We start from the raw sequence: 25,760 nt of genomic DNA, 5'->3' as shown, positions 1-25,760 counted from the left end.
TGTGTGTGTGTGTGTCAGAAAGCTTCAATACTGCACTGCTCTAGTTGCAAATGAGATCTGCTGCCTAATAGAGGAAGAGCAAGAGAGGAAGGGGAGAGGGAGATGCATGAGTGTTAAAAAAGATTTCAGGGACGTAGAAAGTAGGATGAGTAGTGAGGAAAAGGTAAGGGTGAAAAATGGAGGCATTGGAAAATGAAGAGATAAAGCAGATGGGGACAAAGGATGGGTGTGAAAGTCAGATAAATGATGGGGGCCAGGGAGGAAAGGAAGAGCAAGGAGGGAGCACGTCTCTAAGACAGGCTGAACAAAATCATGTATGGGGCAAGAAGGATCTAAAGGCGTGTGTGTGCATGTGTGTGCATAGTTTGTGGCCGAAAGTAGGAGCAGGACAGGCAAGGAGGCAAGGAGACATGGAGGGCAGCAGAGTCAGCAAGCGATAGAGAGACAAGACAAAAAGACACAGGTAGAGGAGGGGGGGAAAAAAAAGGGAGAAGGTGGTGAGGTAGAGCTGTGACTGATAACATTGTCGTACTCAGGTTGCCTCAAGGGCAGACAAGACAGAAAGAACGAAAGAGAGGGAATGAGACACAAAGAAAGAAAATGCGGAAATTTACAGAGCATCCAGAGGCGGAAAGGTTTATAAGATGGAAGGTGAGCAAAGATGGAGAGACAGGAAAGAAAAAGATAGGAAACACAAGGAGGAGCACTGCAGTGAGAGATAAATGGTAGAGGATGGATGGCAAAGAAACAAAGAACAATCCCTAAGAATAGAGTCAGAGGAGGAAGAGGAGAGGTAGGTAAGACAGCCGTGGGGGGTAAAGGTATGGGTAGGCATGACACAAGGAGAAGGATGTGAAGGCTTTCACGAGGAGAAAAGGGAAAGAGTAGGTAAAAATTAAAGTAAGAGAGTAAGAGAAAATGAACAAAAAAGGCAGGTGAGTAAGTTATTGCAAGAATGAGAAAGTACAGGGCAGAGACAGATTAGAGAAGGGGGGGGGGGGTTAGGGGTGAAGGAAAGATAAAGGTCAAAAGAAGGAGTGGAAAAACACAGACCACACAGCAGGTGAGTGCGTGAGCATATTGCCATTAAGCATACAGTGGGTAAAGTACGTGTCTAAGGAGCAAGCTATAGCAAAGTACAGGGGTAAGCTGGTCGAGGCAGGGCTGAAGTGCCCTGCTCGTTCTACAACAACACCTGACGTTCGGGCTTTTCAGGGACCGCCGCAGAGTAGACACATTTTTAAGCGGCATTTCACTTTTGCCAGAGCATTTTCACATTTTAGTATGCACGCCTCCACAGGAGCTCAGGAGCAGTCGACTTCCAACATCGACTGCCCCGGGGACTGGCTGTCACTGCAGGCATTCGTGACTTTGTCCCTCCCGCACACCCAAGCCCTCTCCTGCTGCGATGCATTTTTTTTTTTATGCCATTGCTGCCATTGCTAAGCTGGACTGTGTGTGTTGGAGTTATATTTTTAGGTTTGGTTTGAAAAAAGGTACTGGAGTTCCTGGTAGTCATTACAACTCCCTAGGGCAACCAAGAGCCACTCAAGTATTCAGAGTTAAGTAGCTAAAAGCAAACCATGGTCAACAAAAGCAGTGTTTTATAACACTACAGTCATTTTAGCCTATTTAAAGGTCCTATGAGAAAACGTGCCTGTCCTACCAAAGCTGCATATCAAGCTGCATTTCTCTCCTTAACTAATTGGCCATCGGTTTAATGTTCCACCAAACATTCTCTTTAAAGAGGAAATGCCTTAAGGAAGTAATGGTACCATTTTATTGGAGCCATAGTAATCCATATGTGATCCATTCCCATCATCTATGAGGGATACTGCTTATTTCTTGCTTCCGTCATCTTTGCATTAACAGTAAGAACATTTAGGAGCCTGATAGCACTAGGTTTCTTTATCTTTTTTATGCAGACTTAAGGTTTAAAAAATGGAACAGTGTGGCGTGTCTAATGCAGCTAATAGAGCTCACATTCTGGAATTAGACCAAACCAAAGCATGTAGTAGGGAGGAGAATGCAAAATGCTGCTGGAAACCCCCGTGCTTTGATATAGACACTGCTTCAGTATGTGAGCTAAATGGTAAACCCTCTTCTAGTTTCATGCAGAAAGAGCAAAGCTAGCACCTAATGGAAAATATTGAGCCAGCAATTTGAGTCAACCTGTAAAGTCAGCATGATATACGGTTATGTCTGGTTGTTACTCAAAGTATTAGGTTGCATACATTATATATCACTATATAATCACCATGCTTGAGGCTCTACTCCACTGCACAAGTTTGCAGATTGCTCCACATAAAAATACACCCGTCTTTCTCTGATGATGTTAGTTTCTGTCTGTCTCTGACTCACCGTCTCATCCTCTGTCTCCTCTCCCCAGTCACCGCTGCTGTGACTGTTATCAACACTCCCTGTCACTCTCTCTGTATCTAGGTTACAGTTGCTATGACAACTATTATGCATGCCAATCAGAGGCAGTGACTCATCTCTATACCTTATTATCACATAGCTGTATTTGGGGAGGTCTGTGCACAAAGTGTGTGTTGACTGGGAGATTTTCTGCATGTCTGAGATTACAATGAGACCCTTGTGTGTGTCGTACTTCACTGAGCCTACTGAGACCTACATTGTGCTTGACTTGAGTCTTGCTGTGGAATCAAGGCGGATAGGATGGTGACCCAATTTGATTCACTGACCGACAGTCTTAAGAAAGGGTCTGATGATATAACACTTGTTTAATCCGCTCTTACAGGTTTCTAGGTAACTGTTACTATGGGGACTGGCTGTGTTCAGTCTTTTGGGATGTTGTTGCTAGGCAATAAGCTGTAGTGGTGAAAAGGTACATGGGATTGTGTGTTTGCTTGCAATATGTAAGAGGTGTAGCAAGAAGGAATTTGTTGCAGGGGCGTCAACCATTTCTCAATATGGATTTTTATGCTATGAAACACCAAGTGGGCATAAGTGCAGAGTGGTACTCATTTAGGAGGAGGCCTTGGCCCACACAAGTATGCATATGTGCATAACAGGCTCTCGTTCCAGCTCCGTCTAGTCATAGTAGGTGGAAGACAGGAAACCACACACGAAAACACACTTCAGACATCTCTTACAAAGCTATGTCTGAGCCAGGGAACAAATCTAAAACCCATTCTCCCTTTTTGTCTCCCTCCAGGTCTGTGGATCGCCAGGCGCTCTACCATGCCTGTCCCCCCACCCCTCAATCCCCGCAGACAAAAACACCTGCCCCACACACACCTCCACCCAGAACAAAGGGCAGAACGTTCCACCTTCCCCTCCCTCTTCCCTCCATCCATCCTCTCTCTTTCTCTTCTCCCCCCTGTCCTCGTCTCATCTTTGCCCTCCTCATCCCATCTCGTCCACTGTGCCTGTCCCAGGACGACAAAGAGAACCCTTCCTGACTCTGTCCCTTTCCCAGCATTTCATTGGCTGACTCTGGTCACATGCTGCCTGCTGCCTTCTCTGATTGGAGCAGGGGAGACGTGGGGCGTGGTCTCAGCCTGTCCCTTCCACTGCGTGTGTCGAAACCTTTCAGAGTCGCTCAGCACGCTCTGTGCCGACAAGGGCCTTCTGTTTGTGCCCCCGCACGTTGACCGACGCACCGTTGAGCTGCGGTTGGCTGACAACTTCATCACAGAAGTGGGCGGGAATGACTTTGTCAACATGACTGGATTGGTTGATTTGACTCTGTCGAGGAATACCATCCACCTGATCCGACCAATGGCCTTCGCTGACCTGGAGAGTTTGCGCTCACTGCATCTGGATGGTGAGCCAAAACAGTGCTGCTGACATGAACCACTTGGATATTACAATTTGGTTAATTATTAAGATTCAAGTTCATGGAAACACTGAATTAAAAAAATATATTATTTGTATTTGTGTGTCTAGGTAATCGCTTGACAATTCTTGGACCCAGGGACCTCGCAGGTTTGGTCAATCTGCAACACCTGATTGTCAACAACAACCAGCTGATCAAAGTCTCTGTCCAGGCCTTTGACGATTTCTTGCTCACACTGGAAGACCTTGACATGTCCTACAATAACCTCAGGAGGTAAGCTTTTGCCTCTGTTGTGATCACCCATGCGCATCGTGCATTCACACAACTTACTCTGCTCTGCTTTGTTAAGTAGAAACACACTGTACACACTCTGTACTGTAGAACTTCATGTGCTCAGGGCTTGGCCTCAAAAGTATGCTAAAGACACACAGCTCAGCTCCCAACATTTCAAGACACTGTGGAAATGCCTTATATGATCACGCAAGAGTCAGCAAACACAATGAAGAGAAACCAGCTCAAACTGCTGAGGCTTGAAGGAGGGGACTAAAAGCTCAGGAAATTGAAAGTGAATCAATTTTGATGAGGTCCTAATTTTCTTTGACTTCGATTCTGTTAAGATTTGATGAGTGCATGCCTGAGCTCACTCCACTGTGTATTACGACTATTCTATACGGTTCGTCCTTTAGTGCACTGAGTAGTATTCCATTCACCTCTATCTAGGGACAATGGTGACTCTTACAGCAGCTATTCTTCTGGACTAAATAAGTCAGAACAATGATGATTTCTCTATTAATCTCCTATTCTCCTATTCATAGTGTCCCACTGCGTGAATTCAGCAGCTTTTAGCTGCCAGTTCTGATTAAGGTGTTTCATTTGTCTCCTCTACAGGAGCTCTCTGGCTTCTCCTTAACCTCCACCAAGCCATAAGAAAAGTGTAAAGAGTTTTAATGATGCATACATTAACAACTGCTGTTTGCCCTTTGTTGCGGGTTACTGAGGAGTCTTTACACACTCAGATTCACAGTGAGCCGGCAGCACTGATTCTTTCTTACCAAGGTTGAAAATGCTCAAAACTGGAAACAGATCATGACATATGAGAACTTTTTTTAGGTTGGAAAAGAGATTATCCAGGTGGGACCCCACCTGTGTAATTTAATTGTGAAGGAAACTGAGGGACACCTGGTGTGTCCTGCAGCTTAACTTTGTTTAAATACTGCTTTTACCAGACTGTTATAGAACAACCCTGGAACCTGGACAGATCTCATGTGGTTAACTTTCCATATCTTAATTATTGGTCAGCTTCTGCACTACCTCTCCCCTTAAAATCATTAAAATAACTAATTCCATTTATTGCGTTACACAAAGCAATATATTCTCTCCACCAAATGAGCTTTGAATTCAACTTACTAATTTGTGATATTGAGCAGGTTCTCTTTGTGCTCAGCAAAGAGAGCGCTTCAGTGTTTGTCAGATGACACAAAACAAATTTATACTCATTAAACATACATTGTGCTGAAGAAAAAGGCACACCCTGAAACAGAACACAAGATAAGTATAAAAAAATAACAGCATTACTTCACATTTATTCTATTTTGCTGGTTCTCAGTTGTCAGTTTTGACTCACTAATTTGTCCAAAAACAGTTCTTAAGCGAAAGTCTGCACAAAAGGAATACTAAATGACAACAGCAATGGGTCACAGATGGGATTGTTGAAACGCAGAAAAGAGACGGATTGAGAAGGAAAATGAGCATCTGTTGTTGTTGTCTGTCATTGCTATCACCATTAATTAGTCGTTGCTTATTCCGGTTTTCGGCTGCTGGGTAACATAGGAAAGTGCTCAGAACATTGAGAGTAAACTTTGACTGATCTAATAGCAGCATACTCATCCTTCAATCAAGTTAATTTTGTTTACAGTGTCAATGTACCCATGAGGGACACATCAGAGTGATGAATCAGTCTTCATAGCTGCTATTGCTTTCAAGAGATACTCTAATTTCTCCAATCTTAAACAAGAATAAATGTCTATTCATTCAACGAATCTCACCTTAACCTCAAAATATTTCTCTATTTTATTGCTGCAGGGTACCATGGGAGTCTATTCAGAACATGGCCAGCCTGCACACTCTCAACCTGGACCATAACCTGATAGACCACATAGCAGAAGGAGTATTTGGAGAGCTGTATAAGCTTGCAAGGCTGGATATGACCTCCAACAGGCTCCGAACCCTGCCTCCTGATCCCCTCTTTGCAAGGTAGCTCTTAAGCTTCATCTTTTATGTTTCTCTAAGAAGTGGCTTAGTGGAAATATTCTGTGGCAGAAAACACTGCCACAGAGCCACCAAAGTGGTTTTTAACAGGAACGCTTTGGCACTGACACACAGGAAGACAATGTTGGTGTCGCTCCATTCACTATCTTATTATGCATATGTAGAGTATGTACAAACCAGTACAAATCGTTTCACTCCTACCAGTCCACAGTTTTGTTTCCCCCGTTTTGTGCTGTTATCATTTAGAAAGGAGGCAGTGGCTTGTTCCATACTATGCATGGCAAAGAAAGCCAAAGGAGCAAGTGGCTGTGCAGTGAATAAATAAGGACCTTATTAGATTATTGGCTGGTGATACATTTTTCTACTTTGGAAATTATGGTAAGTAATGAGGGCGTTAAAGGAAAGAAAAAAAAATAAGTCAGGGTGCCCAGGTGGTCATAATGTTATGGCTGATCACCGTACGTGGTATTACAGACCCAGTACCATCTTCCCTAAACCTGCTAGGAAGTAAGCTTAACAGAATCCCTGTTTTATTCTTTTTATATTAGCAAACTATTCCAATTTTATTTGCAAAGGAGAGCTTCCAAGGTGCTTGTAACAGCACTACTGCTAAAGTATTGCTCCTGGGTTGGTTTGTAACCGCCTATTATGACCCCTTTTCCAAAATCACTTGTTTCTTATGTTTGGAGCAGCTTGAGCTCTTATAACTTGCTGATGTGAAGCACATTTATTTGTTTTGTTACTTTAAGCATCTCATTTGAATCCTGAACAAATGGCAATTAAAAATGTTCAAATTTAAGTGACAAAAAGGGGGTAAGTTAATGCAATTTTACAAAGCCAAAACAAACTTAATCAGGAATATAGCATTTAAACTTAAGCATTTTAACTCCATTAAGACTTAAAAATTTGTGTTAATAAACTAATAGAGTTTTCTACTGTCATCTTCAGGTCCCAGACAGGTGCCATAAGTCCCACCCCCTACAATGCTGTTATAAGTTTAAATTTTGGTGGGAACCCACTGCACTGCAATTGTGAACTGCTATGGTTACGGCGACTTATCCGTGGAGACGACATGGAGACGTGTGCCACACCTGCTCACCTGGCTGGAAGGTAAACGTCTTCAATTAGTTAATGGATCATTTGTCTAATGTACAAAAGGACATGAACAAATTAGTTTAATTCAACTGTTTATCCTCATCCTTTTAATCAGTGAAGGCTACGTAAATGTCAGGGGAAGCTAAAGTATTGTTATTGTATTGTATTGAATGATGTGTCAAGTCAAACTAAAATCACACAACAGTGTTTCCCAACCTTGTCTCAAGGCCAATCTGTCCTAAAAGTTTTTGCTCTGGCCTGGTTTTAGCACACATCCAATTATGGGCCTCACATGTTATGACACCTCTAATTGGATCATCATGTACGCAAGAATAGAACTGGAGCAAAAACCCGCAGGACAGGTAGGCCTTAAGGACTGAGTTTTGAAACAATGACATGATACTGCCATAGTCATTATTCTGATAACTCAGTGTGTACTACCTGCACCTCTCTGCTCTGCAGTAATTTCCCAGTCTAACCCTGAAGTCAAAAGTATGTAGTGATATAAAAAGAAGAGGAAAATGAGCATCTGTTGGTGTCGTCTGTCATCACTGTCACCATTAATTACTCTTTACTTAGTCCTGTTTTCTGCAGAATAGCATGGGAAATTGTTCAGTCTGTTGTGCGTTACTGAACGAACTGAACTTAAATTGACAGACAAGAGTACATGGATCTTTAGGTTAATGAATGTGCCAAAACCTCCTTGGAAGGATAAAACAAGACAAATCCTGTACTTAACCAAAAAGAGGATTCTGCTATACCCCTTCTCTCACTCTCTGTCATGGGCTTCATCCCTCTTCTCTCCCTTTTTCTCTCAGATATTTCTGGTCAATTCCTGAGGAGGAGTTTACTTGTGAACCACCTCTCATCACCCGTCACACACACAAGCTGTGGGTGCTGGAGGGCCAGCGAGCGACGCTAAAATGCCGTGCCATTGGCGACCCTGAGCCAGTAATCCACTGGGTTTCACCAGATGACCGCATTATTGCGAATTCATCCCGGACCAGCTCCTTCAGCAATGGGACCCTGGATATCTTAGTAACAGTTGCCCGAGATGACGGGGCATACACCTGTATCGCAATAAATGCAGCAGGCGAAGCGACTGCCACTGTGGACCTGAAAATAATCCCTCTGCCTCACCGGGGAGGAGCAGGTGGAAACACAGGGAATAACAACGTGAACACCAAAAACAACAGGAATATGACTAATGGGATTTTACGGACCGATCCGGGCTCTTCGGATATCAGCACAGGGAAAAACGGTGGGATTAACAATGGCGCAGGACGAGGAGAGGTGGAGGATGGGAGAAGAGGTGGAGGTGAGGAAGATGAGGGTGACAGTAGCAGGGCCTCTGAAAGGGAGAGGGCCGATGGAGGGAGCATGGAGGACGACGAGGGGGACGAGGATGAAGGAAGGATGGTCGGAGTACAAGGGGTTACGTCAACCTCAGCTCAGGTCCGATGGGATTTGGGGCGTTTGTCTACAGCTTACGTCGTCTGGATGTATCAAATACAGTACAACTGCACCGCCGATGACACCCTCATCTACAGGTCAGTTCAACTTAACACACACTACTCAATATGCAAAATATTGAGAGCCAATTCCAGTAGTTTAGATACTTGCCAATAGGTCATCACCTTGCAGTAACAACTCCTCTACATGCAACCACAAATAATTTTTTGACTGTCAGTGTCTTCGTCACTCAGAAGGTGGATATCCTGCTTTCATGCAAAACTCCTTAAATATTTATCCATTACAGCATGACACTTCAGTAGTGCAACTGTTCACCTTGTACATAGACGGGTGGATAGCTCAAAGGAAGGATGAATGGGGAGACAGATGAAGGGATAGAGGGGCGAAGGTAGTTAATAATTCATCTCCATCACTGTATGACACTAAAATCCCAACAGGTAGATAGTCAGTGCATATGGATAAGAGCGGAATGGGAGGACAAGTGGATAAATATATAATAAACAGGATTCTGAACTAGAGGAGCTTTTAAAAAATGTGTCAAAGTGTGCCTTGGAACATGAAAACATCTAGATGGTCTGACTCTGAATGCACAACATATCTACAGCAACATTTTGCATGTGCCAGTATTAATGGACAAATATGATAAGCGGCCTTGATGGGACATATCATTTCTAGTTTGAAGTAACATTTAAACCCTCAGTAAGCCATTCCATTTTGCTTTGAAAATCTTTACCCTTCTCTGTCCATGTTTACTCACCATGCGGTCAGAAGAAGAAAAATAATCAAACATTTATAAAGAACAGATTCGAGGTTAAGGGTTGTTCTTGTTATTACAAATTATTTAAGAAACCACTGCCATACTTTGCCATAAAGGTTTAGGCAACACTTTTTAGAAAGAAAAAAAAAGTTTTTTTTTTTGCCCTTTGCAAAGCTGACAATCTTTGGTCACTGTTTCTATGCATTGCTGTGAGCCAATCTGTATACAGCAGCTCTGGGCCTAACAACAAGATTAAAAGGACGAATAAATCAAAGCAAAGGGTTTCTATAAAACCAACCATTTCGTTTTACGTGAAAAATTATGGATCACAAGTTTTTACACTTTCAGTGCTGCACTCTGAAACTCTTAAAAACTAACTACTTAAACATCAACACAAACATGGGTACAGATAGGAAGTAAGAATGAGAATGAGATTAGTCTTGTTTAAAACATGAGTTGGGTTTTAGCTTCTTGATGTACTTGCATGCACAATATTTTTGCATTGTACATGAATTATGCCCTTATTCATTCAAAGAGTTCTGCCAGAGCCTGTACTACTATAGACTGATTGTGGTTGTTGCTACAGAAAAACAGTGGCTGAAACAGTGACAGCAAGATGGAATAAAAGGAGGGAGGATGCTGGGAAGGGACCGTAATCATGGCCTTATTTTTGTTTTGTTTTTTATTCCACTCTGCACTAATGCAGATACTGAATGTAGTTTCCCTCTGATATGATGGTATTAGGCTGAAAGTGATTTTAAGAAGGGGTTAAGGAAGCTAACCGTATGACAGGAAGAGGACAGGGAAGACAAATGGATGGAAAGATGATTGGAAATATGAAAGACTCTGCACAGGTATAAACAGAAGGATTGAGGGAAAGTAAAGAAGGTGGTGAATGGAAAAAATGCAGAAGGTGGAGGAGAAACTAATAGTTTGAGTGATGGATAGAGCCAGAAGGGAAGAACAGGTGAATTTTAAGATAGGAATGGCGCCTTAGAGATTTCAGAGGGTATTGAGGAATAAGGAGAAGATAGAAGTGGGCTTTACCCAAATCACCTTGGGAGAGATTGAGATGAAAGAAGGATGGCTGAAAGGACAGAGAATGACAGACAATAAGGGTGAGAAGAGAGAGGGTTGGGCCCAAATGGTCCTCAAGGAAAAAGCAAGAAAGCAAGGGTGGAGAGAGGGAGGGGAGGTATTTAAATGCATCACTGAAATTGAGTAAGAGAGAAAATGTGTGCATACAACAAAAATACACCTGGGGATGGAAACAGGAAAGAAAGAATGTGGAGGGGAAGAGTGGAAGTTGTAAAAGAGGGAAGTGAAAGAGAGACTGAGAAGAAAAGGAGCCAACAGAAATTTGTGGTAAAAGAAAGAGATAGGTAGAACTCTTTAACAGTTGAAGGAAGAAGAAGAAATGGAGACGGCAATGTGGTGAAAGCCCTGCAGCAAAGCCCTCGGCTGCTATAGGTAGAGGGTTGTTTGGATTAAAAGACAGAGGCGACGAGGTGTCCCATTGAAATGCCACATCAAAATAGACGAGTGCAGATTCTGCACAGTCCCATGACACATTTGTAGCAATTACACATGGAGAACTAATTACATGATTGAATTGAATGAACTGAATGAGATCTTAGCTCCCTCGCTGATCAGCTGCTTTAATTCCTCTACGGAAAATACTCTAATAATAGGGGAGCTGGCTTGCTGCTTAATGGTATCAAGTGAAGGTGTATTATCTCAAATCAAATGAATTCAGAAAGACAAACGGGGATTGCCTCACCTAGAGCTCACAAGTATTGAAACATCTCTGACAAATTTGGAACAGAAACTGAACACTAAGCTTGATAAAGGTAGTATTCATTACAGGGTTGTTGTATTGGATTGCATTAAATTGCACAGATTCTTTATAATATTACTTCAAATCCCAGTTGCCCTGGTTGAATTTAGCTCTTGCAAACAAAAGGGGTGACACGGGTAAAATGTCCTCCACTGAGGGAACAAACTTAAAGAAATAATGGAATAGCAGAAAATGCTGATAGACACAAAGAGACTGACACTGAAGCAAACAGAGGAGAGATAAGCGAGAAAGACAGCCAAGGCAACCAGCGTCACAGGAGAGATGCTGAAATTCAGCAAGGAGGGAGTAAGCGATCTGAAGTTTGACTAAACTCAAAACAAATCACACTGCCAACGAAACAGAGGGAGGGGATGCCTGTCTCAGAGGAGACACAGAAATGTAGTGGCTATCTTAAACGTGAAATTGAGATATAAACTCTGAACCAAATTGGAAAGGAGAAGTATGAGGCTGAAAGAGGAGACAAGAAGTCTGAGGGCTTTGAGGGAGGGAAAGCAGGGAAATCTGTCTCGAAGGACAGATAAAGAGGAAATGGAAGTGGGGCAGCATTTGAAAGGCAGCATACCACAATACAGCCAGTATAGATTTCTATCATGCTATCAAGGTGCCAGTGCCAACCGCAATATCACACCAGCTAGCAAGACTGTGAAGAGAGGAGTCAGCCAAAGGGAGAATGGCTTGTGAATTCAAAAGGAAAGAATAGACGAGTGAGATTTCATGCTACCTATCAGGGATTTGTGTTCATATTTTTTTGTTGTGGTTGTTGTTGTTGCTGCTGCCGCTGCTGCTGTATGAGTGCTTTGGCAGGTGAAAAAACCCCACACCGGCCAAGCTGAATTGAGCCGAGGAAGGGGAGAGAGAAACAGAAAGAGGATTTCAGAATGGAAGGCAAGGAAAGATAGGGAGTATCTAGCCTCCAACAAATATCAAAAAGTGAGCTACATTGTGAGACAGAGGTCTATACCGTATATATAGATTACAGAACAGGAGAGCAAATTGTGTGGCTACCAGATTTAATCATCTTTAAAGGTCAGTTCCACGCTAGACAACACCAGCCTCCATCTTGGTTTAGTTCTGATGGCTTCTGTGACAGTGCCAGGTGGGATGTCGTCCATGTGGCATCCTCTGGGCCCCGCTCACCCTGTCACCCTCAGCTCCCCTGACACTGTCAACTGAGCATTCTTCCTGGAGCTTTGCCACAATGTTACAGTACCACTACTTTGATTTGATCCTAAAAAAATATCCTTTATTCTCTAACGTGAAAAGCTAAGGATTTCCGAAGGATGCTGCTTGAATGTGAGCAATTACCAAATTGGCATGTTTTTCTTGCCCACATATGGGTACAGCCTACCTGAAGGACAAAGAACAGGAGAAAGAATGTCCCTCCATGTTAATGAGGCAGCATTTGTAAAGCGACCTCTGTGGTACCATCTGTTAAAAATGCAATGACTTTTCAGCAAGATTTCTAGTTTCGTACAAAAAATTCTCCTTTACAGGGCCATGCATGAAGGCATGAGCTAAAGAGATCAGTTGTAAACCACCAGAGGACATACAGCCCATCTGCCTAACAAAACATGCATCATGGTGAAGCTGGTGATGTTAAGACTTTGTTGAGCTATGTCAGAAACATGTTGATCCTGTGGTAGTTACTAAATATACTGTAAGGTGTTATTTTGTCCCCTGTATATACATATTAAGGGTAGACAACAACGCCATAAAATACAGTGTTGAGTTATCACCAAGTAAGTAGTGCACAACACCAAAGCTTAACATGAATATTACAGGACTACTTTGTAAAAATTGCATTACTGTACGGTATAGATGTCATTGAGTCCAACCTCTGTGTGTACACTGAAGCTGAAATACATTATTCAATACCTCTGAATAATACAAGATGCAGTCTGTTGCTTTATATTGCACCACTGATGTTTTTTTTAAGCATATGGATGGAGCTTTCCTGATGTGATGGACGTTTGCAATCATTTATGAATCACTGGTACATAAGGTATGCCAGTGGGGGCATTTGTATGACACTTGTACATAGTGGAGGCAAAAGTTTCTTATTAAGTTCAGAAGTCTTCGGAGAGTGAAGGCAGGAGTGTAAGGGCTTTGACAATTTTCACAATTTCGCCATAGTCACAACAGGATCAACCTTCCTGCTGGGCACTCAAAGTGCCAAGTTTGACACAGAATTTAATGGGAACAGAAATGATCACAGGGACAGGAAGAGTTGGAGAGAAGTTGGAGAGAAAATCATGCAGAGTTTAAGAAATAATGAGAATAATGAAAGTCGAGTCTCAGAAAAAGGACACACAATCAAAACGGACAGGGTGAGAGTTAGACAGTCATAGGAAAGGTGCATGCTGAGACATAGACGTATGAGAACAGGGGTAATGAGTCACAAAGGAGAGGGAAATGAAAATATTAAAGAAATAGAACCTGCAAATTAGATGCATGACAATACCACTCATTTGCTGCCACTAATTATACAGGATATTTGACTAATATTTGACACAGAGTACTGAACTGCTCTATAAATATATAGAGTTTAAAAATACATGTTGGATGTTTGCTTGACTGAACCAAACTTTGTGGTACACTGTTTAAACTACTTTCTTCCACTGCCAAAATCAAACAGCGTTCATTTTTAAGTCATGTTACATTACGCTCTTTGTATTGTACAATATGATAGTGCTGGGGAAACTAATATGAGCATCTTATTTTAGCCCTGTATGAGCCTGCTAACCAATACAAGACATCACACAAGAAACAAGATAAGTGCATTTGCTGACACAGGGATAGATAAGGATGTAAGGAGCGATATAACAGTGGGGCAGGGAAGAGGCGTTAAGAGACAAAGATTGAGAAGGAGGGAGGAAGGAAGAAAGAACAAGGACTTAATCAGCCAAAAGGATGGAGGGAAGGAAGGGAGATAGGGGAGGGACAAAATGGGGTTGAGAGTTGTATCCCAGGGGCAGATGTAATTAAGTGTTAAACTACTGTGTCAATACATGTGTCAACTTGCATCAGAGGCAGAGGAAGGAAGGGAAAGAGAAAGGGTCACCACTCAATACATAAGTCAACGAATATTATACTGTAGGTTCAGAAGAAGGAGGAGAGTGAGTAAGGGAGGAAGAGAGGGATAGACAGTGGGATTCATACTACCTTTTATTATGTGATTAAAATAAAATGAAATGAGGGGAGAAAGACAAATACTGGGGGATTGAAGAAGGAGGTCATAAAAAAAGGAGCGGGAATGAGAGCAAAAACAACTGAATCAGGCGGTGCGGGGAAATCAGGCCAAATGAGGGAGAGCCGAGTGAGAAGGATAGATTAAGGAAAGCGAAAAGACAGAAGGAGGGATGAAACAAAATCCAGTGGGGAGGGGTAAAAAAAGAGTGACAGAGAGACAGATCAAGGAAAACAGAAGAAGAGATCAGAAAAAATTGAGGGAGACAGCCAACGAGACAGTAAACAGTCCGACGAATCAAGACCAAAAATGGGAGGAAAGGGTTAACGAACAAAAGACATGACATGGGAAAAAAAAGGAAACGAGGGCAGTATAGATGTCAGCCAGAAAAGGAGATAATTGCTTTGTTGTTCCTCCTCGACACACTCTCTCTCTCTCTCTCTCTCTCTCTCTGTGTCCAATCTTGTCTGGTGTCAGACCACCAGACTTGGTAATGCAGATAGAAGAAATGAGACAGCGAAAGAAGAGAAAAAGAAAGATGAGAAGGGGGGGAGACAGGATTCTACCACTCTTCTCTCTTTGCTATCTTTGCTATCACTCTTTTCTTTTCCTCTCTCCCTCTCTCTAGTGCCTTCTCCTCCTCTCCCGGGTACTAATAATTACTCGTTTCTGTGTCACCAGCTTGAACAAAGCACTCCCTTGTCTCTTTCACTTTCTCCCCATGTCTGTGTATGTGCGCGCCTTTGCAGGGTTTAACCATAATTAGAAGCAAAGAGACATACACACACTTGGTGTGTTGTTCAGAGCACAATGCCAGTGTCTGCAAATACAGGGATAGTAATGAGAACAACACCCCTGCCTCTTGTACATAACCATTCAATCAATCAATTCATTTTATTTCAGACCAGTAGTCCAAGTTAAGTGCAGTGCACTTTATATTTATGAACACACAGTCTCAGGAGCACTGAGGATTTAGGTGACTATCATTTAATATTTCCATGATGTGTATGCACATCTCAGAGCTGTACATTTGCAGGTACATATGACAATAAGCATGTAAATATGGTTAAGAATGCATAATGCAGTGAGTGGTAGAGATTTAGCATATCAAAGATGCATGCGTTTATGAATGCGTTCGGGGGTCTTCCATGTATATTTCAGTGAATTTGCTTGCCTATTTCTTTCACTGCCACTGTGGCAAAAACAACTAGAGAGGTGATTCACGATCTCATAAGGGAGGGAGAGGTGGTGGGGCGGAGAAGAAGAGTGGTGATATAGAGAGGGGAGGGAGGATGAGAAATATAAGATGAGGGTAAATGGAGAGGAGACAGATAAAAAGGAAGAGAGGAGGAGGAGAAGGAGGAGGGAGGAGGGAGGAGCAGAAGCAGCTGGTGAGGAGAGAGGAGAGGAGTGACCTTGGATGCTAAATAATGGTACACGGTTATAGCTGTGGCTAATAGAGACATAACGCAGTGACTGAGAAAAGGAGAGAGGCTAGGAGGTCAGGTAGAGCCCAATGAGAATTGCCAACGGATTTGCGGTGAGTAGATCTGATTGGCTGGGGAAATACAGAAGAGGTAAAAGAGACAGAGTAGCAAAGAAGGAGAAGAGATGTACAGAGGGAATGAATATAAATAAAAATGTAAGTCAAATTGTAAGAAAGGTACCAAGAAAGAGGTCGGACATGGGACACCACTGCAGATTTAGGTAAAGGGAAAGAAAAGATGGGCAATTTTAAAGCTTTGAAAAGGGCAGAGGACATGGGGAGATAAGAGCGAGGGACTGATCAGCAAAAAAGAAGGAAATCTGTTCAAGGATGGATGGTAAAAGAATAAGGAGGATAAATTGAGGGAGAGAGGACCAAAAAGAGTTGAAAAGAAGGATGGAAGGAAGGATGGAGGATAGAGTGAATAAAAGGAAGGGGTAATGAATGACAGGATTAGAAAAACTATTCAAGGATTCACTCAAGGTGTGTACACAGTATGTGTGTGAGTCATGGTGACACAATGGAAAACCAATTGAATAGTTTGAAGCCTTTGTATTATACACTCATTTAGTTGTTTTATGTTAATCCACATACATACACAAATGTATTTGGTGCAGTATACTTCCTGGTGCAACCTTATATCAGGAAAGGGATTCATCACAAATATTGCTTGTATAGGACTTTGGAAATACAGTTTGTTTTTTAGCAGTGAATCCTACAAAGAATGCAACAGTATATCTGCAGTATTAATCAAATTGAGGCACTGTGCAACATGGGGAAAGAGGGGAAAAGGACATGAGAAACCAGTACATGTTAACATGGCAGTGAATCAAAGTAAGAGAAAACCCATTTAAATATAACCTTTGTTAAAGAGAACCAGCCCCTCAGCTGAGTAAACAACTCCCCACAGTGATGGTCAAATCTCTCTGCCTCACAGGTTCTATCAATTATACACAGACACATACAGGCTCTGGATGAACCGACGCCACTGTAATATTTTCCAGGGCCTTTTATAAGCCTATAAAATGACCAAGGATTTTTATTCAGAAACAGAGGCAGTGGTACCATTATGAGTACTGCTTCTTGCATATTTCATATCTGATTGATCACCTCAATGTCTTTACTAGTGGACTTTACAGGGGCAATTCACAATCCCCCAGTGTGGCTGAATGGCCAGGACAGGCTTTCAATTTCGGTTTTCATTCCTGAGGTATTTCACTGTAATGCTTTGGTTTGATTTGACTTCTTAAGATGCCTTACTCTTTGCTGTAGGAATATAAAACGTACTTACTCAAAATCTTCATTTCTTTCCCAATCTTAGTTACTGCTCTATGGTTTTGGCCTTGCAGTACAGTCAGTGCATAATTTCACAGAGCTGCCTGACACCAAGTAGAAGTTCTTTGAAGTGAAGACATTAGTTCAAGGAGACATTCAAACTTATTCAACTACTACAAGAGTAAGAATGCAACTATTGCACCATTTTCTGGGGCATTACAGCAAACTGGCTTAAGTAAACCCTTTTCTGTTACCATTTAAATGTCGACTATGCTGTAGATTTATTGTTTTATGGTTAAATTTTGTAATCTTGTTTAGAATCTGCTGTGATCCAACAAGACGATTCATGTCAGTGTTTGTTGTTAAAAGGAGATGGCTGATATGAATGGGAAATTAATCCAGTGAAGTTGACTGGTCATGAAAACAGAGCATTTAAATGTGTAGAAACTGCATGAAGAGATGCTTTCACTAGAAGTACTGCACTGTTGAGCCAAATAATGAGTCTTTGCCATGGTAACACACACCTGGTCCCTAAGCTGCCCAGCGCGGAGAATGAGTTAATTGGTGAATTTGTGACACTGTCAGAAAGCAGTCTATAGCAACCTCATGACCACTGGATGAGGGTGATTTTAATGAGAATGCCCCATGTGTCTATTGAGATTATACTGGGATTTGGAATGTCAGAGTGCATTGTAATTCCTTATCAAATCATACTGAGCTTTTGTTGGAAATTAGAAGTTTGGAGGTATTTCTGTGCCGATGCACTTCAGGAGATTTGCTAAGGTGGCGTAACTGAGTTGGCAACACGCTGTTCTTTGCAAAAAAAACCTTTTTAATCCTAAATTATAGCTGTGCAATAGTTGATATTCTGGGCATTTGTTCAGAAAAATTCATGTTTAAGCCTTGAGAAAGCAGTGAAAATCAGTGATCAATATTCCCACTTAGTAGGACTGAAACCCAAATCCATGTGCCTGCCCCTTGCTAGCCTTGAGTAGGCCTCCTTTTTTTGTTTCCCAGCTATTTTAGCATTATTCAAAACACCTAAAGGCACATTGTCAGGCTGATTCCATTTGAAAAACTTAAGTAACAGCAGCTAAACTACACCCAATCGAAAACTAAAGACAAACAAGTAGGCTAAATTGTTGCTGTCCTTGGTCTCTTTATTTTGAATGCATTTTAATGTAGACTAAGGTTAGGGGCCTTCTGCAGTGGCTCTGCTGGTGTCTGAATCACGCTAGATGGCATTTATAGGATGTAGCTCAAGTCTGAAGGGAGCTGGAATGGTTAGCAGACGGTACAAATAAGCCCTTTGATGTAGTGAGAAATGGGAGGGAAAAGAGGAAATGGGAGAAACAGAATGCAGGAGAGGAAAGGAAAAAAAAATCACTGACAAAATATTCATGGTAGTAACACAAAAATACACAACCACATGCTTGCCCACACAACAGGGTTGAACAGTGAGGGTAAAGTCATACCCATCAGCGACAGACACTTGAGCTGTGCTACAGTCTCCCACACACACACTTTATCCAAACATGTCACATACACAAACCCACAGACATGAAAATACAGATTTCTATTCTAATGTCATAAATACTAACATATAAAATGAACACACGCTGAAACAAACACATACAACTTATGTAAAGCCTGTGCCCCTCCATTCTCATCACCACCTCGCTTTATTGTTTTCCCCCCTCTCTCTGTCTCTCTATTGTTCACCTCTCCCCTGTTTGTTAGTTCTAACAGCTGCTCGAACACTTAAAATGAGGACACATTCAAAGCACTTCTCCCTTTATTATCCCACGCAAGCACTCACACGCAGTTGTGGTCAAAATACAAAACACACCCTCACTTGTGATGACAATACATTGACACATTCATTTCCTATAAAGTCTAAAAAAAACACAAAATGTCCCAGCTTTACTGTAATCCAAACCCTGACCGTTAAACCTAAAATGGCCTCGTTTTTTTTTTTTTTTTTAAATGTGAGGTCCCACAAAATGGCTTGACGTTTGCTTCTCGCAGGGATTCAAGTACAAGCACACACACATACACACATCCCTGCACTCCGAATGAGCAGACAGAGTTCTCTTTTCATGTTCCCTGGGCGCGCTCTCCATCAATAGCCTCATTTTGCCTCTCCCCCCCTACTGCAGTATCCACTCCTGCGCTGGTTCTAGCAATCCTTTCTCCCCTCCTTTCCTGTGCTTCTTTTCCAATATTCAACCCTTTCTCCTTAGTTCCACAATAGTCCGAATATTCAGGCTAGGCTTCGAGTTACTGCAGACATTTTATGTTTCACTACACATCCTGTGCACAGCATGCTTGTTTATTTAACTGAGCTCTACTTTTTTTTCTTTTATCTCTCTTTAGAATTCTACCATCGACCAGTGACCGCTTCCTGTTGAAGAACTTGGTTTCCGGTGTGGACTATAACCTGTGTGTGCTGGCTATTTTTGATGATACAATCACATCATTAGCTGCAACAAAAGTCTTGGGCTGTGCCACATTCTCCACCAAGGATGTTTACCCAGCATGCCGCTCTCTCCAAGCCCATTTCCTGGGCGGGACACTCACCATATTGGTTGGCGGTGTAGTTGTTGTCACCCTACTCGTGTTCACTGTGGCGCTCATGGTTCGCCATCGTGTTTGCAATCATGGTGACCACATGATATGCCACAACAGCAACACTGAGGCAGGAGGCGGGGCCTGCTGTCAGGGTGGAGGTGTAGGGAGCGGGGACAAAGGGGGAAACAGTAGCGGATGCTACCAATCAAATGGTTCCGGGGACATGATGATGGTGGTCCTGCCCAACGGTCTGCCTTCCAAGAGAGGAGGGGAGAAAGACAAGGAGAAGGACAAGGACAAGGACAAGGTGAAGGAGAAGGAGAAGGAAAAGGAGAAGGAAGCGGCTGATTCTGCTTCCTCTCTGCCCCCAAAACTACCACCTAAGCCCAGGCCCAAACCTAAAGTCAACCTGGAGCAGTTTCTTTCAGCTGGGGGAGTAGTTTCCACGACGACAGGGGCTGGAGGAGAGATGGCATTGGTGGTGAGGCAAAGGAAGCTAGAGAAGGCACCCCCATACACCCTTGACAGTGACAGAACTCCCCTCTACTACTCCCCTTCCCCACCATCCACCCTGCCCCGTCAGTCACACTCCAGGGACCGCCCGAAACCCCGTCTGGAGCGAGAACTGACCAATCGTGCCAGTTTCTCTCTGGCTGCACCCTTGAGAGACTCAGAGTTGTTGGACTGGAGAATCACTCCCCGAGGAAGGGACAAATGGAACTCCTCACAGGCTTATCAGAGCCCTCTATCACCTCTAAGCCCTGCTTGCGGGACTGTTAGCAAACGGCGGCACTCGCTTGATATGGGCTCCTCTGTTGCCCTAGCGACCGATGCTGCAGCGACTGTTGCCAAGCGCTATGGTGCCGTCAGTTACGCCAAGCGGCTGAGTGTGATCTGGACGAGGCGGAGCCAGTCGCTTCATGGAATGCTGGTGCAGTGCGCCTCGACAACGAGCACAACATCTTCGACGACCAGCGATGAGGCCGAAAATGCCGGGGGCTTTGGGCCGCGCTGCGAGTTCCAAAGGGGGTACATCCACGCTTATAACACCACCAACTCCAACTCCAACAGTGGGAGTACTACAGGGAAAGCAAGCAGTGTTAAAGACAGGGGGAGGGAAAAAGGGAAAGACGGAAGGAGTGTTGAAGAGCTGGAGGAAAGTGTTGTGTAGGGGATAGTGGAACAGAATAAAAAAAGTTAAGAAAGATAAAGGGTTCTGTGAGAGGGCACGGGAGTGAATGGGATCTTGATTTGAGGAGGGCAAAGAGGTGGAGTCAGGGGAGAAATTGAGGGTGCAGGAAAGGGAAGATGAAGTGATTGCAGATGAGGAAGAGAAGGTTGTGAGTTCAGAGGAAGGGAGAAGACTAAAATTGACTTAAGTCTCACTTGTGTAGCTCCTTGATTTGCCCTGGGAGAAGTCAAGAAAAATGGAGAGGAGAGAGGAAAGTGTACCTGGAAGTGAGGTGAAGATTTTTAAGAGGCCCTTTACAGCTGACCCAAAGAGTGATGGGTGGAAAAATAAGTGGGAAAAGAGATGTGACAGGAAAATCGGGCGAGCAGGAGAAACTTAACAGGTGCCAGTTTTAAAGTGGTCTTTAAATATTCAAGGCTGAGCTCAAGCCCATTGAGGGATACGAGATGGAAGAGAAAGTAGTAACACAAAAACAAAACTTAGAAAAAAGACAAAGAGTGACAGTTGTAAGAACAGACAACGGGAGTGATATATATAGTCACAGAGGGAGAGACGTAATCAAACGGGAAAACATCAATAGAGAAACAAAAGAAAGGATACATAACAGAGACCGAGATGGCGTGAGCTCAGCGTGGATCTCAGTAAAGCCTATACACTAATAGAACCAGGCTCTTGCTAACACTTCAACTCTCCAGGGCTCAGCCCCCACAACACCACAAGGGTTTACACTGGATCAAAAACAACACAACCGGTAATACTGGAGAAACACTCTGACAAAAATACTACAGTAAAAAAGATTTGGATGATATAGTCCTGCTTTGTTATCTTGTTTTTTGGCTCCAACACTGACGGCCATTTTGAAACTCTTTTCCAAAACACAATGAATGTGACTTTTATGTGTCCTCTGTGGCTGGACAATGATTTTGGCTTGCCGTGCCTGCAGATTATGGGAGCATAAATACCGAGCCGGGTGCATTGGACATGATCAATCGATACGAGCTGGAAAGAGCGAGTGGAGCACAGACATTATTAAAAGAAAGACATTGGGATTACAATGGAGTCGATATGGATTACAAAATGGAGATGGGGTGTATGATGGAACATGTGCGCGTATGCATTTTTGAAAGACAAGATCATATTGGAAGTCGGATGATAACGGACAAACAAATGAATAATGCTAATGGGTGCATAAGTGTGCATGCATTGATGGCTCAGAGGCAAGATATGTGTATGTGAGTGCACACATATGAATGTTTGTGCGAAGCAATCCAGTCAACCAGACTCCATGTGTGTTTAATAAGGTTTAGCGCTTTCTGAACATGCTATAAATGGAATAAATCTAGAAAATGTGAGATCGGTGTTGGTCTAAAGTTCCGCCCCAAGTGAGGTAAGATCGAAATGTTTAAAGACATTTTCACCAACCAGAATAACATCACTAGTTCCATGGTCAGAAAGTGGCAACCGTTAAGGGGGAATCGAAATTTCAAATAAATTTTTTGTGACTTCAGACTCCTTAATGCCACATGGATTCACTTTAAATCCAAACAGTGAATGTTTTCAGAAAGGAAGCAGTTTTAAAAAAAATGACAGAACCATTATGGAAGCCACTTACAAATATAAACTCTTCATCGGAAGACTTTGATAAACTTATAATGGGACAACTGATCCACTGGCACAGACCACAGAGACTTCTATTAAAGAGAAAAAATGAAAAGAGAAAACTTGAAAGTACATATATATAGTATATATATATAAAATGATGTTACTTGTCGCACCATGTGTTTCTGTTTTTCAAAGTTTTCTGGGGAATGATGTTAGGATCAAATACAAAATATAAAATGTGTGATTTTTTGTTTTAGACAAAAAATCTTCATGATTAGAACAGAAAAATTTACATTATAACTAGGCAGAAAAATAAAGATCAAAACAGACATTAAAAAAGCACACAGCACAAAACATGCAAACCGGCAAGCACACACACCCCAAAAGACAGACACACAAACAGATGCCTATAAAACAGAGCCAATTACATCAATAACTATGACTTTTAACAATTACTGTTGTTTCCTTTCTGTTTTTATTTCATTTTTGCCAAAGTCAATATTGTTCTCTGGACTTGATATAAATAATAAAAATTACATGTATGGAACAGAGGTGGACTCATTAACATAAGGGAGTAAGTTGTGTGTCATGTATGTGTGCATGTGTGTTCACAGATGTATTTTGCATTTTGCACAAAAGCACATAATGTATGTGTGTGAAGAATTCTCAGAATTACATTAATTGTCTTTGTCACTGTAGTTTAGTACATCAAGTGCCTAAACCAGATTTTAAGACAATTAAGTGCTATTTAAAACAGCAATCAATTATTAATTTGAGGAATAAGATGCTAGCTCTTTGGTCGAATGACTCAAGGTAAACTTATGAGTTAGAGAAGCTTGTGTGGCAAAATTGAGCAGTGTAGTGTTAGATTGGAAGCAATGGGTAAAGTAACCATTTTTGAGGTAATTAAAAACAGCCTACAAGACAGTTAGAAGATGGGGTGAGAGAACAATGCATAAAAAAGAAGCAAACTGAAGAAAAGAGGGAGATCAATAGTTCCAGTAACAGATGGAAATGCATTTAGAAAGACAAAGAGATACGAGTAAACAAGACTTAACACAGCAGATTTGATATGACACAGAATGGGAAAGAAAGCTGAAGTGACAACAAACAGAGAGAGAGAGAACAAGAACTAAAAGCTGTCAGACTAATGGATCATGATTGTTATTATCAACCATATCTGCTTGTTTCAGACAGTCTATTGTAAAACATTACAAGGTACCTTCACTGCTACCTGGAGCTGAGTTAAAACTAATTTAGCAGCAAAGCAAAGATGTAAGCAGGCAGAACTCTGCAACTGAACATAGCTAATTAAAACTTTTAAAAATATTGTGCAAAAGTAAATTGGAAAACATGAACACCAAAACATCCATTCATCCATTTTCTTTATCTGGGTAACGGTGGCAACAGGTAAAACACGGTAGCCCAGACTTACTTTTCCCTAGCCACAGCATCTAGCTGTTACTGGGGTATCCTAAGGAATACCTGGGCTAGATGGGAAATATAATCCTACCGGCATCTCGGGTTTGCCTTTGGTTCTCTCCCTGTGGATGCACCCAGAATTACCTCAACAGGGAGGCATATGTAAGGCAGGAACCAAAACAGTCAGCTGGAAGGGGCTGAATGTGCTTAGGCTGCAGTGACGGAGCTACAAATATCCAAGGGGGGCAACGAGGGGGTGGGAACAAAAGTACTGGAAAGTGGCAGTGTAGTTGAAAATACGGAAATTGAGACCATTTGATGGGACGCTCCCCAATGGTGCATTCTCGTAGCATTCCTAATAATCTGACAAAAACATGAGGAGAAATCAATCAAAAGCTGCATTGTCTTTCATGGACCCTCCTCTGGTACCAGGCAGTAAGAAAACATCACCTCTACTCGCAGACTGAGATAAAAAAAAGTGTCTTTTTACTTCACTCATCTAACTCTCTTCTCACATGTTTTCATTTTCTCTTGAGCCCTTTGCAGACACTGCTTAATGCCCACAACAGAGTGTGTGAAAGATGTGGAGAGAGAGGGGAATGTGAGAATGCTGACACACCTAGAGATGGACAAATAGATGATGATGAGCAAGGGAAAAAAGGGAGAGAAGTGAGGGAAGGGGGAGCCTCTACCTTTTAGTGTGTGTGTGTGTGTGTATTTTTTGATGTGTGTGAGTTTTTCTCATGTAAGCACTTTGCCACAAGTTATTAGCAGGAAGACAAAAGATCTTTAAACCACAAAAGGAAAAGGGTCAAATGGGACTGCATAACGTGTGTGGTGTGAAAAGGGAAAACACACTACCGAGTAGTAAACAGTGTCCTAATTTGATGCAATCAACAGTGACACCAGAGGAAATAAAGAAGAGTATGTGTGTATGTATGTGTGCATGTGTGTGTGTCTCTGGACATCAGGTTAGAGGGCAATTTGATGTGAAACTCATAAGTGGCCACATTAAAAACAGGGCTGAGTCTGTGCTACAGTCACCTTTGAGAAGTACAGAGTCAGTGTGTGTGTGTTTTTGTGCGTGTGTGCATCTTATGTGTGACGGCAGGAACTAAACACAGTACAGACATCCCCCCCCACCCCACCCCTGCTTACTTTGCGAGAGAAAACCTTGGCCAAATTTGATAATTACTAAAAAATGCTGTAGTAACGTGCAGGCCACTCCATTCCACCTTTTCAACACACACACACGATACACAGTTACACAACCACACACATCTACACATACACCACACACGAGCACACACATCATCTCTTAAGAAAATCCTTTGTGGCAGTGGTGTGGTGTGGATGGGTTGGTCTTGAAACGGCCATGTCGTTCTTTGAGCAAACCTCCTTCTTGGACGAGTTGCAGTTTATGATTCCAATGGTATGAGCATTTCCCGTGCAGGAATCTGCTGTGGGTAACTGCTGAATCTGCAGATGCATCTGGAGCTCAGACCTCCTTGCACTAGAGAACCGTTACCAGTCCAGGTTCTGCAACATACAGAATCGCACATAATACGAAAAGAATAGAGACGAGTCTAAGCAGCTCCCATTTGGTCTAGGACTATTAGTCTTGAAATTACTTGTCCGAACTCTTTTGAGTAAAGTACTGTAAAAAGCCCAGTACAATGAGGGATTGAAAAAAATACAAAATGAACTGAATTAGGTCCTGTTGAGAGTCTGGTCTTTAGAACATTGAATTATTCCTCTTTGGAGATGTCCTG

At 42.4% G+C, this 25,760-nt stretch overlaps 2 protein-coding genes across 3 annotated transcripts in view; one reads left to right on the top strand and one right to left on the bottom strand.

Moving 5' to 3' along the window:
• The window catches only part of LOC118338183 (leucine-rich repeat and fibronectin type-III domain-containing protein 4-like), a 40,650-nt gene extending 17,578 nt beyond the window's left edge, over positions 1–23,072 (top strand). Inside the window, exons 3-8 of the mRNA XM_035675440.1 lie at positions 3,179–3,790; positions 3,913–4,075; positions 5,885–6,055; positions 7,019–7,180; positions 7,984–8,715; positions 19,578–23,072. Coding sequence (XP_035531333.1) covers positions 3,205–3,790; positions 3,913–4,075; positions 5,885–6,055; positions 7,019–7,180; positions 7,984–8,715; positions 19,578–20,943 — 3,180 coding nt within the window. The 5' untranslated portion in view covers positions 3,179–3,204 and the 3' untranslated portion in view covers positions 20,944–23,072. The remainder of the gene's footprint in view (positions 1–3,178; positions 3,791–3,912; positions 4,076–5,884; positions 6,056–7,018; positions 7,181–7,983; positions 8,716–19,577) is intronic.
• LOC118338182 (pyruvate carboxylase, mitochondrial-like) overlaps positions 1–25,760 on the bottom strand; it is a 314,296-nt gene that overhangs the window by 108,319 nt on the left and 180,217 nt on the right. The window lies entirely within an intron of this gene.

Source organism: Morone saxatilis, unplaced genomic scaffold (genome assembly GCF_004916995.1).
Source record: "Morone saxatilis isolate NCDOM2014 unplaced genomic scaffold, NCSU_SB_2.0 Contig4, whole genome shotgun sequence".
NCBI classification, from domain to species: Eukaryota; Metazoa; Chordata; class Actinopteri; family Moronidae; genus Morone; species Morone saxatilis.
The sequence above is the reverse complement of the archived record's forward strand: the minus strand, read 5'-3'. Positions and strand labels throughout refer to the sequence as shown.